At 40.8% G+C, this 25,647-nt stretch overlaps 1 protein-coding gene across 6 annotated transcripts in view; it reads left to right on the top strand.

Annotated features, from left to right (window-relative positions):
- Positions 1 to 25,647, top strand: part of GLI3 (GLI family zinc finger 3) — a 209,192-nt gene that overhangs the window by 97,057 nt on the left and 86,488 nt on the right. For all 6 annotated transcript variants that reach the window (XM_048297423.1, XM_048297432.1, XM_048297441.1 and 3 more), the window contains one exon: positions 16,876 to 16,981. In XM_048297423.1, coding sequence (XP_048153380.1) covers positions 16,876 to 16,981 — 106 coding nt within the window. The remainder of the gene's footprint in view (positions 1 to 16,875; positions 16,982 to 25,647) is intronic.

The following is a 25,647-nucleotide window of genomic DNA, read 5'->3' as shown; positions in this document are numbered from 1 at the left end:
TGAGGACCAGCTCAGTGCCAGAGAAGGAGGAGTTTCCCTTTGTTCAAGGCACACGGGTCCGAGCTGGGGATTTCTCTCTGCTGAGCTCATGTGCACAGGAGAAATGCCATCTGCCCATGAGCCAAGTGCTTCAGTTAAGAATGAACTTAATTGGGGATTACTTACAGAGAGTTTGCTGCACCCCCTGACCTCTACCCCGTTATGTGCAGCTTGGGAGAGGAGGGAATGTGGGTCTCTTGTTTTCTCTCTCAGCCTGTGTCTAAAAAGGAAACTCTCCCTTGATTTTTTTTTTTTTTTCAAAAGGCAAATTCTATGCCAAACCCATAATCAGATACAAATAGGAATGCCAGAAGCAAAAGCAGCCAAAGGGAGCTTTTCATCTCAAAACCAGCTTTCCTACCTGGCCAGGAAGTTCCTGCATGTGCCTAGCACAATGGGGCAGCCCTCCCTGAGTTGCCCATGAGGGCCTGCCTCAAATGTTGAGTGTCTTCTCCATTTAATCCTGGTTGTTGCTGCCTCACTTTGACCTTCCCAAAATCTTTCAGGTAAGTGGGGAGGATTTAGATGCTGCATCTTCCTGAAATGGAACTTATAGCCTGGGTGCTTTAGGAAGTAGCTCCGTAGATTTCTGCCAGAACAGGCCAGAGGCCAGCTTTTTGTGTGAAGGAGAAGATGGTAGATACTAGCCCTTCTGAAACAGCTTCTGTTAGTTTCAGCTTCTGCCGTACTTCATCATAGGATCATTCACTACATCCCAGTTAAAGCTGTTGGTGGTGATTACCTCTGTTGGTTTTCCCCAGGTTCTACCCATGATGTACAAATGGTCATATGAAAAATAGCTTTCCACCTACTAACCTGTACCAGCTTTAACCATTTGGGAGTGTTCAGCAAGTTCTGGAGATCGATTTTGGTAAATTGAAGATGTCAAATGTACTTGTTGCTGCTTTATAGCCCTGATGGTGTTTATGCATGAGAAAGGGACAAGCCCCTCTTATGTGCTCTTCAACTGCACTGAAAGGCAGCTTGTGCCACCATTATTGTAAACATCAGTAAAGGGTTGCCATCTTGTTTTGACTAATGAGAATATGTCATCAAGAGGAATCTAGGGGCACAGGCTATTGTTCACATTCCTCTATCAAGAAGGCTGCTGAACTCAAGCATGATTAAGAGTCTCTCAAGGATGACCCTGGGCTTGGGCATCAAGCGAGAGGTCATTTTTTCCAGAGAGATGTCACCCCAAGTTAAACACTTGGAAAAGACAAGCCATGGTGATATCTCATGGAGCTAAAATAGAGACCTGGATTTCTTCAATGAATGCTTGTTATGTATTTCACTCCTAAAAGTGCATTCATGAGATGCTTATGTGAGTTGTTCCCTTTAGCTCATTTGAGATTTTTATTGCTGCAGTATGGAACTAATTGCAGACTGCTCAAATAAAGAGAGGAGCAGAAAAGACACTTCTTCTCTGCGTTTGTGTGTCAGAGGATGTGTGATTTCCTTTTCTCCGAACTGACTCTTCCATGAAGATTGGATATTTGTGGCAAGATGTTTTAATGGATTTGGAAGAAAAGCTGTGGTCTGTTGGCTGGTGCTTGAGATAGAGCTTATATTAACTCTGGCACCTTGAACCACCAGCCGCACAAAACCATGTGCTGTTTGGGTAGGCATAACTTTTTTCAGCTACTAGCTGAATGTGCTAGGGAACAAAAAACTGCAACAGAGGACTTGCTGGAATGTTGTAAAAAAGAGCAGAAGTGGTCTGGTTTAACTTGAAGATTGGGGAATGGCATAATAAAAATAAATTGTTTCTCCCCTTCTTGTATTAGAAAAGCCTCAGGCCATAAACGCCTTGAAAGAAATGGATTTTTATTTTTCTTTCACCCTTCTGAATGGATCGGAGTTGCTTGAAAAAAATCATACTGTACCTAAACCACAAGAGCAGCAGGGTTTGGAGTCCTATTTTTAGTGTCAATAAGTCAACTGGCTTGGTATGCTGGGAAATTCCCAACTCCTGGCACCTAAAGGTTAGTATTATCAGCTCTCCAAGAATTGGTTTAGAAGATATGTTAGTTTCATTAGGTCAGCTTGTGTTATCCATTGTAATAATAATAGTAAATTGTAAATTGTATTATTGTAGCCCCTAAAAGAGCTGTGACTGTAATTTTCTTTAGTTCATGCTGAAACTTAGTTTTATTAATTTCCACTTTAAACCTGAATTCAGCCTTTCCTCTAAAATTCTCAGAAAGGATCTTTCTACCTTACGTCTTTTAGTAAGCAATCTTTTAAGACTATAATCTGGGTATATAAGGAGAATTTAGAAGAATTCTAAGCTCTTAATAGGACAAAAATTAATCTGTGTACAGGAAGCATCTACATAGTCAAATTAAAAAAAACCCATTGAAATATGAAGAGCAATTCTGGTATGGACCAAAACCTCTGCAAACAACTTTAAAGATAATCACAGTTAAAATGCACAGATCTTAATGCCAACAGATACCATTTGTAACATGGATGTACTATTCTGCCATCTCCAAGTATCTAGGTGTTCAGAATAATAACTGTGTATGCGATCGTGCACAACACATACATACCAACTGCAAGATCCTCTCTGCACCTACATACTTGCTCATGTATGTGTTTTTTTGGATCTTTTTATTTGCTCTCATGTTATGGAACCTGGAGGTTTCTCATTTTCCAGCTTTTCTCTGCAACCATAACAGCTGGAAACATATGTGTGGTTTTTGGTTGGTTTTTGGGGTTTTTTTCCTCTTAAATGAAAGCTGAGATTCTTACTTAGTGACATGTCTGAAAATACTGGAGCTTTGAAAAAAATAAAACACTGAAAAGAAAAATAAGATGATAAAATCACAAGAGCTGGCTATGCTGACTGCTGAAATTAATGATAAAACAATTCTGACTTAGTGGGACTTAATTTTGCCCTGAGAATGGAAATAACTGAAAAGTATGTTTTGGGTCACTGCAGGGTTACAGTTACAGTTGCTGAGGTGTCCTAACCTTCATGTCCGTATTTGATGAGACTTGATGCCCCCTAATAAAAATGTTATCTGTTCCTCTCCTCTTAATATGATAGTTGGAATAACTTCAGCGCTCTCACAGCTTGTGAGCCCTCACCGTACAGCCAGGTGTAGTGTGTCCCTGTTTGCAAACTTTCTGAAGGATATTTAGATTTTTGGTTGTTTCTTTTTTGCCTGAGAATTTATTTTAGAGCATATGGATAGTTGATACTTTATTTTTGAATGTTATGGGAAAGTTTTGGGCTTACTGGGGTTCTGTGCCTTATGACTGACACAGAGATGCCATCCTTATAGCTTGCTGTGATCACTCTGATGATGACAGTACTGATGAACACGGCGAAAGTGCCCTTACTTGTAGCAAGCTGCTTTGTGTCCTTCCCCTCAAATGCACAAATGACAGTATTTAATTTAAAATTCTTCAGCTGGCATAAAACAGTTCTAAACTTTGTTTGTCTCTTGAAGGTGCATTCCCAGCTCAGCAGTGAGTGTCCCCAGGAATCACATGGGTGTGAGAAGGGGAGAGCGGGGAGAGGAGACTCCTAGCACTGGCTGCCTTCCATTGCCTCTCCTCTCTGTGTCCAGTTGTCTTTTTTCTCCCTTCACCTTCCGTACTTGTTTCTGGGGTATATATATTTCTCTTATATCCCAGCTGTGTTCTCCTGAGGCATTTGAATTGCCATGTGTATTTTGTCCAGAAGGAATTAGCTTAGTGCTTTATCTGGTGATTTTTTTGGCTATGCAGTTTTCTCACTCTTTTGTACAGCTCTTTGATGTGTGCCAGTTTAACAACTCAGTTAAAAAACGATGGAGGTGCAATAACCTTTTCATTGCTAAGGGTAAAACTTGCTGCCCTTTGTGTAGCCAAATACACCAGGGCAGGCTACCAAAGCAGCACCGCTTTTCCAGTTTAACAGGTTTAGCTGATGTTACTGGTTTGCCACCGAGTTTATTACAGTTTCATAACTCACCACGGCTGGCAGCAAGTGTTTTGGCTTTTCTTTCTCTGCCTGTGCAGCGGTAGTGATAGTCATCAGGGCTCTCAGCCCTGCAGATAATCTCCTCAGGTTATCATTTACTTGCAAACAGTCATGTGAAGTATTTGTGAAAAGGCTTTTGAAGTGGCATTGCAGGCGGATGCTGCCCGGAGCTGCAGAGCAGGAGGTGTTTACACAGGGGCAGAGGATTTCTCTGCCCGGTGTGGTTCTCCTCAAGTGCTCGTATTCTGTGGCTACACTGTTTGCCTTTCTAATGAAGTGAACTGTTTGTTTGAAATATGTGGTAGAAGGTATTTAAACAGAGACTAAAGTAAACTTTAGGGCTGTTCACATAAGCTGTACATATCTGGTTTGTGAAATGAAGGAAAACAATTTGGCTGCAGCTTACCTCTGGGAAGGGCAGTTAGGAACTGTTTAAACAAACTGGGCTGCAGCAGATGTTGCTGCAGCTTCTTACAGGCCTTTAGTGATGACTGCTGCTCATGTAGGCATTCCTCAGGATGCTGTCTCAATGGAGAGCTCAAAATTGCTGTCATTATTTAAAAGGGGGATTTATTCATTAGCTGAGAAAAGTTGGGTACATTCATATTTGATTAAAACCATCCCAATTAGACAATGGACTGTTGAGAGCCAACATATGCTATTGCCTTTATAACGTCATTAGTAACCCAGAGTCCCCACTTTGAAATAAGATCGTGCCCGAGTGCGCAGACATCTGTTTCTGCCTAGCCACATGGAGGTCAGCAACATAACTTAAACTGCTAATCCTCATTGTGGAGAGGAGAACAGGAATCTGAGGAAGGTAGGAACAAATGAACTCGGATCCCGCTCCTGGCAAGGCATGAGGTATTGATGGCGATACAATGCCTGGAACATGCTCTGCAGAGCTCTGGCAGTAAGTTTCTGCTTAACCACAAGCAGAAGTTCAGAGAGCAAAGGAGGGCTGTGTGAAGTGAAACTCTCTGTGGTTAAGGCATTTCAGTTTGTCTCAGAGAACCTCACTGCTGCTCCTGGCTCTGCCACAGTTGTGCCTGATGGGAGCGTTAGTCAACTGCAGCACAACATTTCTCAACAATGACTGGCAAAACAGAGACCTTGATGATGGGGAGTGCTTTTCACCCCCTGTCATAGCACAAAACAATTAAAACCGGGCATGTGGGGACTTCAGGAGTAGAGATTTCCAGCCCTGTCCAATAGAGACCATATGTTTCCATCCATCATTTATATTTTTTGGCAGGGAAGAAAGCACCACGTTGGTTGGGACTACAATGTCACATCCTCTGGCATTGTTTCTCTGCTCATTCTCCTTGGGAGCAAGGGGAGTCGCAACACTTCAGACTCTTTGGGTTCAGCATAGAGATGAAAACAAACAAAAAGTCTTTATGCTCCCGGAGTGCAATAAATATGCTAGAATTTCAATGGGATCCAAACAAGCGACAATAGTAGCATTAAGAGCTGGCAAATCCTTTGATGTTATTGACCAGAAAAGGACTGTTGTGGTCTCTGTCATGAACATTTAAACTTTTGACCTCCAACCTTTGTGTCAAATGGCTTTTCCATATGGAGGGTTACTATACCTCTCTCACTGCCACTGCATTTAATAGAGCATCAAACACTTCACTGGCGGGAAACTGATGCTTAATGCATTGGAAAAGGTCCAAGATTGCCAGAGGGCGGGACTGAAGAAAACTGTCTTCCCTTCTTCTGCTGAAGTGTAAATGAAGTCCCCTGTTTTCCTATAGTCTGATTGCATCTGAACTCTGCACAGAAACGTGGAAGAGAGGACTGTGTCTTGGTGGACAGGAGACAGACATCTTAAGTTACTTTTACCACCACCTCTTATGCAGTGTCATATGCAAACCTACAGCTGAAAGATGGGCTTTTACAGGCTGGGGCTGTCTTTCTGACTATGCCACAGAGCTGATATCCTGCAGCTCTGGCACTGCCCTTGGTGATGCACTGGCTAAGTGTCAGAGAAAGGGGTTTGCAGCCATCTTGGCCTTGGGGAACCCACCAGGAGTGCACAGAGTATAAGGGACCCTATTGGCATGCCTGGTGTCCTTTCTAAACAATGACCAAAAGCAGGTGCCCAGGGGTTAATGTAAGAACTTGACAGGTGACTTTCCTATCCTTTTGCCCCTCTGTCAATTTCACAAAATTTTCAATTGAGGAATTCCTTGGTCTTATGGTTTCAACACTTTCAGATCCTTACTCCACTTTTTTACTGTGACTTTCCCCTTGAGACCATTCAAACCTCCTGTGTCCATAGCCTCCTGTGTCACTTGGCTGTGGCAGGGAATGGTGTGCCTTGTCCTCATTTGGCCATCTTTCCTCTGTTCTGGTTCCTTATGTCTCCTTGTAGCACCCCTGGCTTCCTCTCTAGGATGTAGAGAGGAATGAAAATCAACTTCCACTTTAGTGCCCCCTTACCCATTTGAGTGGGCAGAACAGTCCTTTCCCTTTTCTCTCATATTTGTGGGTTTGTGCTCCACCCAATTCTACATTTTATCCTGTCTTGTCCCTCAATCACCAAGCTGAAGAACATGGCTGTGCACAGGCAGATCATGTAACTTTTTTCCTGGTCTGCCTGGACTGGAGGCTGGAGAAAGCTATACAGTTATACTCACCTATGATAGTCCCAGAAAGCTCAGTCAGAGACTGGGTCCCTGTTGTGGTAGGCACTGTAGACAGGGGATGTAAAGATAGAAACTGCCCTGAAGACTTTGCTTTTGGGCTGTTGCTATGCAGAAAAGTCTTTGCTAATGCCATGGGTTGCTTTGCCTGCTATTGCATTTATATGCTTCTGCCTGTTTGGGTCTCCGTTCTTCCAATATTCCTTTTATCTCATTAGTGGGAGTGTTTTTCCTCACTGGTGAGGCTGGACCTACCCAGGAGTCCTGGCAATGATGTTGGTGTCAGTAGGACAGTGCAGGCAAAAGACCTCAGGAGATGCTGCAGCTGGTTCTGCAGCCAGGTGCCCTCTGCAGCTGTGTGCCCCTGCTCTGCACCTCTGATGTGGACTCTACTGAACTGGGGCTGTCCTCACAGGGTGTAGGGACCATAAGTGTTAATTAAGCTGAGGTTGTCCATTTTTGATTTGTGCTTTTAAATAAGTGTGCTCAGACATATGTGCCCTTCTTCCTGTTTTTCAGCAGCAGTGCCAGCGTTAAGTGGTTGATGTAAAGGGTTGGCCACTTTGGGTAAGCAGCATTTAGTTCCCAAAGCAAGAGAAGTATACATCAGATCCTGCCTCTACATCTGCAGAGAACAAGAGAGAGGATGAAAGTGTTGAAAAGAGTTTATGATGAACTTCCATACTTTCCCATAAAGAGAATGCCCTTTGGTGGGGAAGAGGAATTGGGGGGATCCTAAATCCTAACAAAAATCCTAAAAAAATAAAAAGTGTAGCTATATCTAAAGCTGATACTGTCATCCTGTTTTTGAGTAGTGGGAAACAGAGAAGTTGTCTAAAGAAAAAAATGAACTTAATAAAAGATGGTGAAAAAAAGCCGAGAGAGATTAGTAAAGAACAAGAAGTTTCAGGCAATTGTGCTACTCTTTTTAATGAATTAAAGAAATAATGGGGAATTAATAAAATTTTAGCTCTTTATTGGGACTTTTCCATGAAGAGGTTTAGAGTGTCTCAGAAAGGGTATCTCTGTGTTAACAGTGACCAGGCTGAGGCCCAGGGAAGTGACATAATTTAACTATGGCCCTTTGTGTTAAAAATATTTTCTTCAAATTTTGGCTTGTAAAAGTAACTAAGATTGATTGGAATATTGACAATATGACATTCTCAAAAACAGGCTGAGTGAGCACTTAGAATAAGTGTCAATAGGGCAAATTAAGGGAACTCACTGTGCTTTCCATCTCCAGTAATGATCTGAAACAAAAAGTAACCAGCATAAAAATGAAATACAGAGGAAAAGCTCTCTAAGAATCTGAGGGAAGATGAGAAAACATGGAGGAAGAAAACAGCTTAAAGTCAAGTATTTAGAAATATCAAGAAGTAATAACCAAGAGCCAGCTTGTGTTGACTTTATTTGGCTTGAGCCGTGTCCATTGCACCAGCAGTCTCCTAGAAATGGTAGGTAAGGTCACTGCCACATAATGAATGCATTGTCTCAGAGTGGAAAAATGAAAGATAATGGTTTTGAGACACTGTGTAAGAAATACATACCCCTGCTGTAAAGGGAAATTTGCAGAAATAGCTTATTTTTATTATGTATTTCTAAGGCTGCCTCCTCCTAAACAGTGTCAGCCTGCATGAGAACCTGATGCCCAAGAGTGCAGGGATGACAACCCAAGCTGGAAGAAACACAGAAAGCAGAAACAAGTGACCGTGATAAATTTAGAATATGGACAGAGAGATTAAATATTGCAATAAATGTATATTGTCAAGTGGCCTGACAGCACATGTAATAACTATCTGCTCATCTGCAAGAGCTTGAAGAATGTCAACACTGCAGAAGGAGAGTAATTGCTAAGGATGATCCAGAGAGAAGCTAAATAATTATGAATATTTGGATGAAATTTTTAAAAATCAGGTTGAACAGCAGGGAAAAAGAAGTCTTTCAAAGTGTTCATCTGTTGGTGCATCCCATAGAATCTGAGCAGTTTTAATACCTAAAAATAGACATAATTGATCTAATTATACATTTTCCTCTCTACTTCCTATCATGCCATAAAATACTAATCAAACCTGCCAAGTATAACCTATTTCCAAGTCTTTCACACCTTCAGCTGATGAAAATCTGTTTAGCTACAGTGATTTTTATTGTGCTATACTGATACCAAACTGTTAGAGGTTTGGCCTTTCAAATAGCTTTTAAACTTGATTCTGCTACACAGAAGAGCACACAAGTCTCCAAACCATTGTTTGCAGACTGACTCACTGCATCTTACAAACTTCTAAGAATGTCACCAAAGCTTGTTGAATTACCCAGCTTGTCTTTATTTGTTCCCACATCAAATCAGCAGCAATACATGGATATTTCTAGTTGCCCCCCCTCACCCTTGTTTCCAGCTTTCTGTTGCCTCTCCTTAGCCACATTTACCTTTGCTTCTCACAGATATTTGTCATTGCTAAGTTAATGTGTGCAGCTGATAGCAGGGCATTCAGATGCCTTCTTTGAGCTGTGTTGAGCATTAGGGAATAACCAAGCTGATCTGTGGCAGCAGCTCCTTCCTACTGTTCAGGAAGTCCATGTTAAACTTCTGCTTAGAAGTTCTTTAGAGTTGAAAGCCTTGCTGTGAGACTTCTTCTTTAGTTCTCTCCAGTGTGGATCAGGATTTATTTTGTTTGTAATCTTTTCATTTCCTCAGTTTCCACTTTGTAGCTCATCTTCATTCACTGGAATGTTCAGTGTGCTACAGAAATGGATATGAACAGGTAGATAGGTGCAAATTATTTTTGTATATATTGTGGTTATGGATCTAGTTACTTGCTGCTTGCAGAGGAGGAAATCCTGAGGATGTGATCCTTCATACACATGTGTAATCAAAGGTGGGAAGCATTCCAGAGCAACTGGGTGAAACCACATGCCTGGGATTCTTGGGAGTTAAACATGGTTGCTCATTTGATTTTCATAATTTTTAGGGATGGAATTTGAAGTGGTGAAGGCTGCACTGATGCATGGTGGCATGAGAAGTTAGGGGCAGGAACAGCAAGACAGCAACTGTGTTGCAAGGCAGAAGCCGAATTATTTTTTTACTGCGGGTCCTTTGGAGGTAGAAGAGGGAGGGATCTCTTTTGTCAGCTTCCTGGCAGAGGGCAATTTGTCGTATTCTTGCAGAAACCACATTATTAAGTTTTTTAAGAAATGCTGCATGTGATCCAGAGGTTATGAAAAAGATGAGCTGTGCTGTACCGAGAGCCAGCTGTTTTAGATGAAACAATTACACCTCCGAGTAATGGGATGGTAAAGCCAAGACATCGTCATCCTCTTATCCTGAGATCATGGGCCAATGTACAGATGCTGGATATATGCAGTTGTGCTCATCTCCAAGAAGGTTTTCTAAAGTTGCTTATAGGATGAAGCAGCCAGTGTTTCTTGGGTGGAAGGCATTTCCTGATGCATTTCCACCAATCTGCTGTTTGTTCTTGGGAAAGCTGGGCTGATGGAGTGACTTGGCTTTTCTGCTCTAAAAATGTATGTCCCCAAGATGGTTGTGGGGCAGCAGTGCTTTTCCCACCCCACTCACCAGGCAAGTTCATGGCTGCTTGATCAGAGCAGCGCAAGGAGTTCTTTCTTTGCTTACCAGTGCATCCATCCCAGTGGAAACAGTTATTTGCAAATCACTGGGCTGTGATGAATCATAATTTATGTTCTGAAAGAATTGGAGACTTCTCTTCAAGGTGTTTGGACATGCAATATGTTTATTACCCTGGGAGTCTGTCTCTTACTATATATATATATATTTTTTTTTTTTTCCAGATGGGCAAATGGCAGCAAGCACTGGAGTCTGTTGAATGGACTTGAGAAAGTTTAGTTAGTATTCCAGAAGGCAGTCCGGCTCCTTAGACAGCAGAGTTGCATTGACTGGAAGGAATAATAAAGTGTTCAAACTGAAATCAATCCAGCAGCTATTTAGCCAATACCTGCAGCAAATCTGGCATATAAAAACACCTCTCAGGGCCAGCTGATGAAATCAGTTCCAGCAACTTTTATTCCAGCTCCTCCCTCAAGTGTTTGGCATGATGGTTGTTGTGCTAACAATAAAACATGTTCCCACAAGGTGTTTAGGTTTACAAACTGAAAGTATTAAAATGGATGGCAGGAATCTAAGATGCTCCAAAGTCTTAATTTTTGTTTTTGCAAAGATAGAAATTATTTTTCAGCCATAACAAGAGCTGGAGGTGTGCTCTAGTTTGTGAGGTTTGGCTTGGAACTCCTGTGGTTTATTTTTTAAGATCAGTACACAGGCTCTGTGAGCACCAGCAAAGGGTAGAGAGGGGAAGTCTGATCATCATTATAACACACAGACACATGGAAGGGAAGCAATCCAATGGAAAATTGTCTATTCTCTGAATGTGTTACATCTACTGTATGTTATCTCAATTAATATTTAGTGCTACTGGAATGGGGAGAACTTGCCCCTTAAAAGTTCTTTTCCTCAGTTTCCTTCTGTCTATTTTTTGGCTTTATACAATTATTTGACTTTTTTTCCAGCTTTGCCATGGCTTTGCCTTTTTCTTGTTTAGAATCCCCTTCTCTGAGAAGTCAGATGGTGAGTTAGCTGTGTCCATGTCAACGTGACTGTTGCCACATTGGAAGTGTGTGCGTGCATGCGCACACAGATGCCTGGAAAACCGTCCTGAGATAACTGGCTGTAGCACGGCAGCGGATCAGCCTGCAAACAAGCAGTGCTTCAGATGGCAACCAGCCATGCTTGAAGCAGCAGCCCCAGTCACCATAGGGAGACTCTTCAAAGTGCACAAAGTTAAGTGCATGCATTAACGTGTAGCTGTGGCTCAGTCATTTTTTCTTCCTGAGTAAAGCCTCTGTATAAGCAGACATAGGAAACATAAATCACCCCTTATTGAAAGAGAACTAAAAAAACCCTCAGAGACAACATGTGGTCTTATTGAGCCCTAATGCAAGCTGTAATTAAAAAGAAATCCAAAATAAGATCTTTGCTTGGCAACTAAGAACCTAATTCTTACCATAAAACCTGGCAATACCATTAAGTTCAGATCAGTTGAAGCAAACGTATGTGAAGAAACAGTGATGCCCTTAGGGACTCTGCAAAGCTGAATATTAGAAAATTCTCATCTGGTGATCAGCTTGTGAACCAAAGGAAGTGTAGAAATTTGCTGGCAGACTCTTCAAAACTCTCCTGCATATTGAAAAGACATTAACAGGAAGGCTATATTTTGCATCATACTGTGTCTGTTACATCTGGTGTGAAAGCTTGGTACTGTCAAGTTCATCCTCAAGACTATAATGGATTTAAGCAGGAAGGAGACTTCACCTCAAATGAAGTTATATCTGAGATAGAAGTTTGCACCTGGTTCAGCTCTGACATGTAATTTGGTGAGCTGATTGTCCTAAGGACAAATGTGCTGAAGCATAACAAGGGCTTCCTGTGTTGGGCTTGAGACCTCTGTTTTCTTGGCCCTGACCTTGCGACACAGGTGCAGATATTGGGGCCACACTGGGTGAGTTCAAGCCAGTGCAGGCATCTTCTATGGTAGCAGATGTATTCTTGATGTGGTCAAAAATGCAGCCTGTCATTTCGGCAGCCATCTCCCTCAATCATTTGGCAGGAATCACAAGGTGCTTAAACAAGTCAGCTAGCTGAGGGCAGTGTTTTACTAGCATCACCATCGCAGCTGAACTTTCCAAATGTAGTGATCCCCTAAGTAAGGCTTATTTGGGAGACTACAGAGTGTACAGAAAAGTTATCATTAACTTCAGTGACCTTCGTAGCAGCCTAACCACTCTGCTATCGTCTCAAGGTGTTGCACAGCACCTTTGAGCCAGCTGGCATCATCCCCCTTTCCAACAAGTCTTGCTGTGAATTGCATCTCATCAGACTTCAATTCAGGTTTGCTGTTCAGCATCAAGGATCATACATACCTGTCCTTTCTCCCAGTTTCTTTCCCTTGATGCTGCAGCAGAGACTAGGTTGTCAACTTTCAGAGAACAAGAGTAAGTCTTCTTTTTTCCTCTATGGGAATGATTGTAATTGGAGAGAGATGATCCTATTCACTTCTTTAAGAAGGTAAGAATGATTCTTGAAGGAGAAATAAAAAGGCAGGTTTTACACAACAGAAAGTCAGCATAAATTGACATATTTTCCAGAAAATCTCACTGTGATAAAATTGATGAGTTTGTAGCATTTGAGGCAGTAGTGACTCCCACTTTGTTTTAAGGAGACCCCGCTGGCTGTGCAGGACACAGTAGAGCATCTGAAGGAAGCTTACAGTAGTAGGCAGCAGAGATTTCAGAAGGAAGCAACAGCTACCAAATTCAGCAATGTGTGAGCAAGGTGTTCCAGTGCTTTGGTGTGTCCTTACAAATTCTTGGAAACAGTGGAATTTATGCACAGAATCAGGTACTTCTACCGAGTTGAAATGGAGGGCTGCGAGTTCTCAACCAGCATCTGTCTGTGTACTGTACACTTACATCAGAGAGTCTCTGCAAGGATGTCATTGGCCCAGGAATTCACAGTTGCATTTGGATGTCTGTAAGAAAAGTGCCTGGCATACTCTGTGTAAGTTTGCATCTTAGCCAGAATTTTAAAGATTTTTAAGATAAGTAATTTCCTAGCAGAATAGGAAGTTAGATTTTGTCGATTTGTTTTGGTGAGAGGAGTTTCTCCTTTCTAAAGGTGAGAGTTTTGTTCCTCACATTTTAAATGAATGAATGAAAACATAGAGCAGGTATCCTGTCTTTTACATTGAGCTTTTCTCCTGGTTTGCTAGATAGGTAAGGCATCTCACACAAATAACCATGAGTCAGATTGGTTCAGATTCAATTCTAGTCTGACTGGTCTCCCTCATTCTTTACTTACCTACAGTATAAATAATCATGGCAGAATGTGCCATTAATATTCTGATGGTGCCTTTAATGAAATAGTTATTGGGTGGGATATGAAAAGTCAGTATGAAACTGGCTACAGCCTCAGTTACTGCTTTGTAAACTTATTGTTATCTATTCTCATATAAATACTCATCAACTGATTACATTTTATGCCATTTCAATTGAATTCCAAGTGAAGCCCTGGACAATGGGTGCTTTGGCAGCTCTCTGATTGATCTCAGAGTCTTTCCATATAAATATTCAGTACTTTTCAAAGTGGAGTGGTCTTGGGCCCCCAAGCGTGTAGAATTTACTACTTTTGTGCTGAGGGCTGACCAAAACACGGCAGGATTTGATTTCCATCTGTAAAATTGACTCCACCAGTTCTATAATTCTGTACATTATTTTCCCTGTCTCCCATTTAGCATGTTAGTCTGCTGACAGTAGAGTACACAGCACTTAGCAGCTGGTTTGTGGAACCATCAGTCAGGAAATTGTATGATAAATAGGAGGTAGCCAGGTTTAGTGGCACTTTATTTTGCTTCAGCAGTTTTAGCCTGGCTTTGGAAAAGTCATCATGTGGTTTTTCTTAAGGGTTGCAACAAGAGATGGCTACAGTGTAGTAACTTATTACACATACACTTGAGTTATGATGTTCACCAGCTGTATTGCTCATGTGTAAATAATAAACTGTGAGATGGATAATTATGTTGGGGTTTGATATGCAGCTCTGCTCCGGTCGGCTCAGGGCTGACGGAGACAGCTCCCTGTGCCGTGATGGAGTACGGCTGTTTCCCAGATGGAAACTACAAACAAGATGCAACCAAGATATACAAAGGAGCTTAATGTGAGAGGACTCAGAAAGATGTTCTCGGAGATTTATAGCCCATGCGTAAATAAAACTTGTTGATGATCTGCACTGCATAAGCCCCGCAGAGAAGAATACCTTTTTTGCATTGTTTAATACTAAGTTTCCATTTCTCAGATAGGGGAAAGTAAATTATACCTTGAGGAGGGTCAAATGGTATTTCACCACATAATTACTAGTACTGCTTTAATGGGTGGGCGTTTAGGCTGGGTGAGGGTGGGACAGTGAGGAGGCTTGGCGTCCTTAGTGGGATTTCGTGTCTGTGGCTGGGTGAACCACATCCTATCTGACATGAATGCGGGTAGCAAAATCTCTATGGTCTTACCTGTGCTCTCCAGACTCACTCCTGGAAGGAGACACATAGGGCAGAGAAGGATTTGCCTGTGCATCCATGAGGGTGTGAGTGACTTCCTTTTTTTCTGAAAAACTGATGGCAGACGTTGTATTGTAAAATGCCAGACATCTGCTTGGAAACCTCCTCCCTTTGGCTTATGCTGCTGTAGTCAAATACCAGTTTAGCAGGGAAGAGGGCAGGCAGGGAGATGTGCTAAAATACACTTCCCATGCCCCTTTTCCCCTTTGTCTTGGTGTCTGCTGAGGAATGTTTCAAGAGGTGGCAGCAAGCATCCTCCACTCAGACAATGACATTGTGTTCCTGATCGTCTGTGACCTATTTTTTACCTCCACTGAAGACCATGAATGCTTACCATGGGGACTGAAGCTCATAACAGATTGCATGCCAAGGTCCAGTTGGTGCAGCAGAACCATATTTAAAAATACCATGAGTTTGAGATCCCAGCTTGCATCATAAGCCACAATTATTTTTCATTTATGGTGCCTAAGTCAGTATATGGCTGAAATGTGCTGTGGTTAATCACATGCTTGTGTCCTTTAACAAAATCAAGCCATGTAACTGGGCAGTCTGTGTCAGATGTTTCCAGACTTTCTTGAAATACTGGGAATATTTCCTCAGAAATTATTTCCTGTTCTTCCCCTGTGTGTATTCCTTCAGGGCAATGAGGTTTGTTCCTCTTGTTCTTCTCCTACTTCAAAATCAATAATAAAGCAACCCAACTTTTTACAAATATGATGAGGAAAAATACTTTTTTTTTTGGACCATCTCTAGTTGGAACCAGGGAAATGCTTTCACAAATAATATAATCTAAGAGGACGTTTACATTTTGCTGAATAGGAAAGGCAGGAAATAAAAAGAAAAGATACCTTCAAGAGTTGGTGGGCAAAACTGGAATAGAATTAGTTTTACTGCCAGTGCATGATTGAGTTTTTCTTTTTTTCTGGAAACATTTTAGCAAATCCATGACATGACCTAATGTCTATACTTCTGAGCTTTTGACGACAGATAAACACATGACATCACCCATAGTGGCAATTGGGTAATGATTGTGCAGGATCAGTTTGTTTCATGCTGCTGGAGGTACTTAACATCTCATTTGGGAGGCAGTGGTGAACAGCGTGTCACATTTTGAGGCACACGGATTTCACCGGTGTGCTGGTGGGGAGAGCTGTGGTCTGTGTGAACTGTGCCAGTCAAAGCTGGGAGGCAGTCTGGCTGCAGAAGCAGTGGAGAGGGCAGGCTGGTGTCTGACGCCTCAGGGCAGAGCCCATGGGGGTATCGGGGGTGCATTCCCCCTTTTGTCAGCCTGTCTCCAAGGCTCTCCAGAAACAGCGGGGAACAGGAGTTCTGACAGCTGCAAAATCCCCTATCCTGTAAAAGCCATGGAGAAGATAGAGCAGGAGAGCTTAATGCAGCCATGAGTCCCTGGGTCTCCAGTCACGGGGACAAGGAAAGCACCCTTCCTTTTCAAGAGCTGGGTATGAAATGAGTCCCTCTGACATTTCTCCAGGTCCAGCCATTGGTGTGGTGCAGTTAAACATCTCCAATATGGCCTTTCCCAGTCGCATTTCTCTTCAAACATCATTGTCTGATTTACTCCAGTTTTACTTACATTTCTCAGCATGTCACTTCAGTTTGGCTTTCTGCTCTTAGGATTGTGTGTATATCTCTGAGGGTATACTTTTTTACTGCGTTGTATTCTCTGCTTAGGCTTTTTGTCCTGGGATGATTTTTTTTCTTGTTTTAATACTAAATAAATAAATCAGGAATGCTTATGAAAGCCTTGATGGTCCTTTTGATCTGATGCTTCACATATGGACACATAATTATTTATTAAAGACTTTTTTTACACCCCTTTCCATTAAAGCTATAAAAAGAGAATATTAAAATTAGTAAATACATATTCATGCAAACACTGTGGGCCAAATTCTCCTCTCAGACAGACCTGACTGACAAGAGCATGGAAGGAGATTGTGACCCCTAAATTGTAGCACTGTTAACACATGCTTTTTAGTATCTGTTCTGTGTTTATGAATGTTGTTTTTAAAGAGTCATTGGAGATACTCAGATCTGGGAACCTCGCTTGTTTTTTCAGATCCACCTCACCTCTTTCCAGCATTCCACCCTCCTGTACCAGTTGATGCGAGACATCATGAGGGACGCTACCATTATGAACCATCTCCCATTCCTCCTCTGCATGTGTGAGTATTCAATGTTCCCCTTGCTTCCTGAAAGAATGGACAAATACACGACTCTTTGCAATGCTTGAAACCATGCACCTGGAGCACGTTTCCAGTCTTGCCGGAGTGCGAGATTTACTTTTGGAAAGCATTGTGGCTATCTGTTCATAAAGCAAAACCCATGCTGGTGCTTGAGGATTCCTGTTATAATAGGTAGCTGGCAAGGGTTACCTGTGTGTTTTACTGGCATTTATTCTGTATTATGTCATTCTATAAAGACTAAATTAAAAAGTGCTGAGCCCTGTGAAATACAGCCAGATAAACATGTATTTAATCTGTATTAAGCTTGGTATTCTTCATAGCTGAAATTTCCTTTCACGCCAAAGATTTGTTTACAAAACAACCAAAAAGGTTGTTTTTTTCCCTGGTGACTGCTATGAAGCATAATGAAATTTTTGGTAAATTTTCTTAGTCCCTGTTGTGTGCACATAAAGGCAATCGGTTGATTGATGGGAATGTCACCCAAACAAAATGGCAAATGTGATAGAGCACATGGTTTACACAAAGATAAAAGAAATGAATACCAGTGATAACATGCATTAGAAAAGGGTGGTAGTGGTGAAATCCTGTAGAAATAAATTTTATCTTACTCCATATGGGGAGATGGCTATCGGCACTGCAGAATAAACCAGTAGATGTGTCCAGAAAACTGCTAAATACCATTTAAAATGGAGCCGAAAAGCAGGGCTTGGTACTTCAGTAAAAGGCTTGATGTACACATTTAATCATATCTACTAATCACCTCTCACACTGAGAAAATACAAGAAGAAAAGCGCAAGTAATACTTTGAAGAATAATGCTAGTTGTTTAGGTGGCAGATTGCTTTTCTATGGCTATTAGTTACAGCTGTGTAATTACATATATGCAGAAGAAAAATGAAGTTGTTTTAAAACAAGTCCTCCTCTGTGAGCAGAATTAATTGATATTAACAATCCTAACTACATGCCCAAGTACACACATGATATTTTACTAACAGTTTTTTTTGGGTCAGTCTTCTATTACTGAATTGTAATTTCAGAGCAGATTTGCCTGGAGGTAGGTAATAAATCTGTGTTGCAGTCTTCTTGGGCATTAGAGGAAAAGTGGGTATTTATAGAAAGAGAGAGCACAGAAATTTGTGATTTATTCCTCAGGGTTCCTCAGATGCATCATCATTTACACCACAATCTACCATATAATAAAATGCACTCAAATACATGCTTAAATTTTCTGCTAAATACTGTTGTAAGCTGAAGGTGGCAGGCTCAGACAGTCATTACAGGGTCATTCTAGATTTTGCAGTGCAGTCAATATTCTACATGGATGGCTGTTTTTGGGAGCTGGGGGAGATGATCATGCTCATTCTGAAGCTAGTGGCGAATTTGCCTTTCTCTTTGTATTGGGCAGATGGGGTAGGGAGTTTTAACCTGCATCAGCAGAGGACCATCATCCAAGACACCAGTACTGCTTGCCAGCTTCGAAGAGGCTTCTGGAAATCTATGCCATGTGGGACCCTGCCTGACTGCATTTGCTGAGCTGAGCCCTCTCTGAAGCCTCAGTCCCATGAACCCAGTCCGTAGCATGGCACCCCATGCCCGCAGCAGAGCTTTTGGGTGGGTAGACCACTGTCACCTGCTTTGGGTCACAGTGGGAAATCAGGAGTAGCAGTCTACACTGCTCTCAGTGCCAGGATTTCTGTAAGAGCCCAAAAGATGTTGGAAGTGCCTGTTTCATGCCTTGTTTGGCATTCAGGGGTAGTCCCCTCTGACCCCAAAATCATGCTCCTTCTATGGAAAGGTGCCCTGCTGTGTGCTCTGCAACCCTGCTCCCTGATTAAATGGTGATTCAGCAGGGCCCAGCAGAGTCAAGAAGGTCTTAGCCAGATGTGATATGACTCCAGGAACCTGTTTTAGAAACACACTCTGATATCAGCCCAAGCTTTAAACTCAAAATAGCCTTGATATTGGCCATTTTTTTCCCATTAACTTCTGTTGATTCTTTTGCTCATTTGGTTTATGTGACCATTGAAATGATGAGCTGTAAAGGACACTTGGAGCTGTTGTGGTTGGTGTAATTAAATATAAATAGGCAATTAAGCAACTTAAAAAAAATCAGTCGGACTTCAGCATCTTTGTAAATGTTAAGGTTTGTCATATTTTTGCTGTTTTCAGGAAAATACTTTAATGTACATACATGAGAGGCAGGCATCCAGTGGTTTTCTTACAAGTTTTACAGAGCCTGGTGTGAGTATCACGTAGGTTCACCTGAGATCATTTGGAGCCATTACTTGAACTGGTGTCCTAGCATCCATTAAAAAGAAAATAATAAGAAGAAAGAACTGGATTGAGATGGTGTTTGAGAATTCTGAGAGAAAATGGCAAGAATACCAGTCAGGATGCAAATGTTTACCTACAGCTTCACAATGACTTCATTGTATGAGTGGTTTTCTCCTCAGTGTTGTAGTACTCTCAAATGTGTGTATGTAATATAAATTAAAAATAAATTCTAAAAAAGGCATGATTTTAGTTATCCAAGGTCCTAGAAATATGTTCCAGAACCTGTCAAGCCTTAGTGGAATTAATTTAGGTATAATACAAGTGCAGAAAAAATGTGAAGAGGGCCTTGCCTGCATGGTACTTGTCTACAGTGTCTGCACATAATTTTGAACACTGACCAAGTGAAAAAGAAAAAAGAAAGCAGGAATTCTAAAGATGTTACAGGGCTCTTACATATTTGCAGCTCTAAAAAGGTATATGTATTTATGTGTGTGATTCTTATAGTTTAATTGCTGATGGTCAGAACTGTTGCATCCCAAATTTCAGCCTGGAGCCAAATTTTATAATTTGAGTTATAAACCTTTAAAATAAGGGTTTATGTTTATGATGGAATTGCTGACAGATGCTTATGTATAGTAGGACTAGCAGGCATTGCTGTAATTACGCTATCGTATCCTATCATTAAAGATTTCAATTGAAAGAGGTTTATAAATTGCTCTTCCTCTTAGATAAACCACCCTACATTAAGGCATCAACGATATGGTGCAGAATTAAATTAAAATCTCATAAAATGAAATATGTTCTGTATTCGCTGTTTGACACTTAATTTGCCTCTGAATGAGTAGAGGAAATCACAAATTAACCTGCCTTTGTTTTTCCAGCCATGGCTTATTAGGTGTTAGAACAACTGCAATTACAGCCCAATAATAACCCCCAACCTTTATGAATATGTACTGAAATGTGTCACTTTGTGTTACCAAAACCTGTTAGGACTGTGTAGTTATATTGGAATTTCTACAGTACATATTTGGTTTATACTTCAGGAATATGTATGAAACTTAAGTTGTTCTACAGCAGCAATGGATGAATGAAAGAATTGAGGCTGGAGCTTGTGCTTTCCTTTTATTTTTTTTTTCTCAAATTCAGTTAAAATTCAGTAGACTGTAATTCAGTTTTGCAGGTTAAATTATGTGATTATCATCATACGATTAAAAGAAACCGAAAGAAGCATGGCTTTAGTAATCCCATTCCTTGCTTTGTTTTTCTTTGTTGTTTTTGTACATCTCTTTCCTAATTTCCAAAATTGATTTCTAAAGTATGACATAAAGGAGGAGCTGAAGCTCATCTATGTTTTAGTCCTTGACTTCTGCTAGGTCATCCATTAGAGTGTGATGCCTTCTCTGGTTGGTGTGCAGTGATTCAAAATCATGCCTCTAATGAGGGTGTTTATTTTAAATTAATACCATGAGTATGCTATTTTTCCTTCAAGATCCAAATCACAAACTTATTATTGGCTAACTTTTCCAGTTGCTTGATGTCTTTGTTTGGAAGGAGAGTTGTTAGCAGTGAACAGAAGAAGAATAAGGGTGTCTTGTCTGTTTTTATGACAGTGCAAGTGTAAACAACTTGATAGTCCCACAACTTTAAAAATCTGACTTAGCCAGGATGAGAGCTTTTATTCATTAATTAAAAAAACCCCCAAACTCCTAAGGCAGAGGCAAAATTCTACTGATGGATTTAAATTCAGCAATTTAGGAAGCTACTGTTCTTGGTTATTCATTCTTTCCCATACTTTAACCAAGTTGCATTAAGAGGTTTTTCCCAATCTGCTTCATTTCAAAGTTGAGTTGGACAGCCTTTGAAGGTGACCTATCCTGATATTTTCAGGTGCTGTTACTGTGGCTGTAGAGGGAATGCATTCCTGCAGAGATGAGGCAGGAGACAACAGTCAGGTGGCAGTATCAGGAATGGCTCTGGGGCCGTGGCTTGTGTACATCTTGGAGTGGTAAATGCACGTGCTGCAGGAGGCTAGTGGAAAGTTAAAGTTTCAGGGCTGAATGTATTACGAGATGCATCATGCATGCTCCAAAACATTCATCCATTTAGTCTCAATCTCTTTCTGTTGCCATCCCATTTTGCCTTAGCTCTGGACTACACATAAGGAAGAGTGAGCAGGGAAATGTAAGGGAAGGTGCACTGATGCTGCCCATATGCTCACAGTCAGGGGAGACTGCCTTTGCCAGGAGGAAGTCGCAAAGTACAGCTGGTGTATTTTAGCTTCCTAGGATCAATGATATTCTAAGCTCTTTTTCTTTCCTAACTGCTGATTGAGACTAGCAAGTTTGGCAGTCTTACTCCCTGAAATGATGCACGTGCAGATAACTGTGCATGTGCACAACATCAATGCCTTGAACAGGTATTTTGGATTTTGTCAATGCTCTGGTACTAAACCAAAGCATGTGTTTTGATTGCAGTCAGCTCCAACTTGATAAAGAGGGAGTCCAATTCTCAGATAGGTTATTTCATATCTAGTTTATACACGTCAGTTACACAAGGGTGAAAAGGAAAGGAAAGTCAGGCCCAGACACTTAGCTTTCATCATCCTCTGATTTTGGACCATGCAGCAAAATGGGGGATGCCCAAATGTGAGAAGATTAAAGCATATCCTCGATTATGAGAGAAACTGCTAGCCACACATTTGATGTTTACATTTTCCCGGCCTTGTCACTGACATTATGATTTTTCTTTTCATTTTTATTTCTAAGCTCTAATTTTTTTTAAAAAATCTTAAAGTTTAAACCTCTTAAATCTTTTACCTGCTGCTTTACCTCAGTGTACCTCTAAGCTGTAGACTTGGCAAGGAGTCTGTCAGCTTGTCAGAGCATTCATTGATCCTTTCACAGTGGGAAGGAGAGCCCCACCCAGCATGAAAAACATCACTCATTGAATTGTCTTTAATTACTTTAAGACTTGGAATGGGTTTTATGGTTTAGCCAGGAGCCATCAAAGAAGAAAGACTGGGAAGCTCTAGAGGACATGAAAAGATGACTGTAGTTACAGCTTTCCAAAATCATTCGTGAAAGTATTTTCTGTAAACAGGGAGAAATCTTGTATTAAATGGGAAACACCCCAAGAAACCTGTCCCTGGAAGTGCAGCATGGAAAATAAGCAGCTGCTAATGGCCTGGAGGATTTTTATAGCAAGTCTCTGAGAAGGAATCAGCATGGTCTGGTGACTCGTTAAGGTTATTCAGAGTTTGTTATGTGCCACAGATATGCAGGCTCTGCAAGCAGCGTGTATCCCTCTTTTCTTAGTGGTATTCATGGAAGTAAAATACTAGGGCCAGATGCCCGCACATAAACTTCAGCAATTAGTTTTTATTCAGTGCCAGGCCTTTTACAAAGCTGGGGAATAGGAAGCCTCTGTCTAGGTCAAAACTGTGATATCTCACTCAATCTATAGTTTTGCATCATTGAAAATAGTGAATCAGTGTTTTGTTCAGCTGTTCATTCTTGTTTAGTGGTATTTACCTTAAGACTTGCAGATCATAAATTCTCCTTTGTAAGCTTTGTAATGCTTGCAGAGTAGCTTCACAAACAGAGGGTTTTTAAAAACTATCTGAAACTGCAAAACATTTGGAAAGCAAATGGTGGCATATATGGAATTGCAGAAAAAATGGGTGTTTTCTTAAATTTTTGATTCTGAGAAACATTTTAAAGGAAAAAAAGTAGGTTAAAATGTGGATAAAAATAGATAAATATTTTTGATGTAGCTGTTTTATGTGAGTTCAGTTACATTCATTTGTTTAGGTGGTCTGGAGTTACTGCACAGTCAATTAAACTTCTATATTTCTCACTGCTTTGCTCTCTCTCTACTAAGAAAAAGCAGTATTGAGAAAAAGCTATAATTTAATTTCTGTTGGAAAATAAATTCTAGATCAAATAAGGATTCACTGCTAAAATTCATCCCTGTTTTTAGCGAGCACATTTACATGGAAGTCAACAGAATTGCCTCTAAGCGCACCAGATTACATTTGGTTCACATCATTCTTCTGTTTCTCTGGTGGATAACACTTTGTGACATAATCATTTTCTCTGGAGTAGCTAATTGTAATGCCAAGGAACTACAGATTTATAAAGGAGAAACAATAGCAGCAGATAAATATTGCATTAATAGAGGCTCTTTGTTCTTTTCATACAGTCTGATTTCAGGCTGTCTGGGGAAGTTGCAGCAATTGAAATAAAAGGAAAATTTTGGTGAGATTTTTAATGTAGAAGGAAAAGCCTGTAAAATGTAATAGTTTGTTTTGTTGAAAATCCTTGGTAGAAAGTTCCTCCAAATTTTCGGTTGTTTTTTTTTTTTTTTAATGTTGAGCAAAGAGCTCGAATGGCAGCAGCCCCCAGCCCTAATGATCAAGACATGCTTCCAGTGGCAGCTGGCTGACCACCTCTCTTCAGCACTCCGGAGTAGCAGTAACTCAGAGGGCATCCTGCTGGTGTGACTCAGTGGGAAGAAAAGTTGGGAAAAACCCTCAGGAACACTCCTCCTATGGTCTAAAGGGGATCGGTTGCCTCATCCCCACCTGAGACATAGAGTGGCACAGGTTTGTCTGGTGGAGCCCAGTCCAGCGAAAGGGGTTCTTTAAGAGGTTTTTATGGATTATGCTGTTGCAGGGAAGCAGTTCCAAGGTTTATCAGCAGTAAGGTGTCTATCAGCACTCATCATTACTGTCACTTAGCTCATTTACCCCATCTGGGCAGTTAACAGTCTTTAGATGAATTCTTGGCTGCCAGTGAGAAGTGGTTCCCTAAGGCAGGTTTTCAAACCAGCGTGAATTAAGAGATGATGGAAGCAGAAAGAATGGCCAGCAAAGTTATGCCTCAGGTCACTGTTCTGTGTAACATTTTTTTGTAGACTGAGGAATAGCTAGACATGATTTCAAGCTGTTTGGGTGCTCGCTGTGTGCAGATATGTATACAAGTGTGCATATTTGTGTATGTGTGCATCCATCCTCTTTACATAATAGGGTGAATATCTTTGCTTGCACTTGTCATGGACTGAGTAATTTTATATCTCTGCAGTTAAAACTAATCCAAGGAGCTACTCGGAGTCTGAGAAAGATGGAAAATTAGAGGAAAAATGATAACAAAATGCTTAGACAAAAATGTTCATGGGCAAAACCTTTGAGAACATGTGGATCATTACCTTAATTTAACAGTTAAACAAAAATATATAGAATAGCTGCAGTGCTTGCGTTCTGCTGCTTGAAATTTCTATTATCTCATTCTGTTATCAGCTGCAAAGAATGCAAGCTCTAAATATAGCACACATTCAAAGGCTCTGAGCCTGTGGTTTCTTGGACAAAATTCCTGTGTTCTTTGTGCTGTAGTCAGCAGTATTAGTCGAGTGAGCAGATATTGACTGTGGTATTCATGTGCAGTGAACCAGAAGCAAGCCAACTCTATAGAGGCTGCTGTCAAACTTGTTGCAGTAGCCTGTGAGGTACTGGACTGTGACAGACTCCTTTTTTTTCAGTACAATTCTTCCACTCATGTTAAATCTTGCTTCAAAGAGAACTGAAATGTTACAGTCTTAGTGGGGATTTTTCTCTTTTTTATTCCTTCTTTTTTTAAAGTGTACCTGTGAGATTCCTGTGTTGTGAATTGGAAGTTCCCTAAAGTTAGAGTAGGTATAAACTCCAAGAAATGTGAGTGATGAATAGGATGTGTTGTAGGAACACAGAGTATCTTCATCATACTCTCACACAATCTTTCCCTGACTTAGAGTCCATCCTCCCCCAACAAAGACATCAAGTCCTTGAATCTTGGAGTATAGATTGAATGTAGTTGAGACTTTTTCTTTCCCAAAGGATGAAAAGACAGAAGTTAAATTAACACCTTGTTTCCCTTTTTGCCCCCACCTACTCATCCCACTACATATTTTTTATATATATATATATATATATATGTATGTGTGTGTAAGCCTATATTTGTTTACATATGTGTAGCAAAACATAGGTTGTTGAAGCTGTGCTTCTGAGATGTAGGACACTAACTAGCCATCCCTTGTATATTCTGTGTTATGTGATGCTCGGAAAAAAACCCCAATGATCCCTTAATTTTACTGAAAGGATTGTGTTCAATGGGTGTTTTATCACTGCGCTTTGGGCCAGGTTGAGCTATCATTGATGACTGATGTTATTAATTAATAGAGGAAACAATTTAAAGAAAAACGTTATTCTGTTTGATTTTTGCTTTTAGGATGCATGACCAAGAAATGGCTTGGGACCTTATTTTAGAGTAAGGTTTACATTGAAGCTGGGCCCTATGAAGTTGTCATTAAAGAGCAGGAGCTTAATCCCTTCTAGCACCG

This window comes from Corvus hawaiiensis, chromosome 1 (assembly GCF_020740725.1).
Source record: "Corvus hawaiiensis isolate bCorHaw1 chromosome 1, bCorHaw1.pri.cur, whole genome shotgun sequence".
Lineage (NCBI taxonomy): Eukaryota > Metazoa > Chordata > Aves > Passeriformes > Corvidae > Corvus > Corvus hawaiiensis.
The sequence above is the reverse complement of the archived record's forward strand: the minus strand, read 5'-3'. Positions and strand labels throughout refer to the sequence as shown.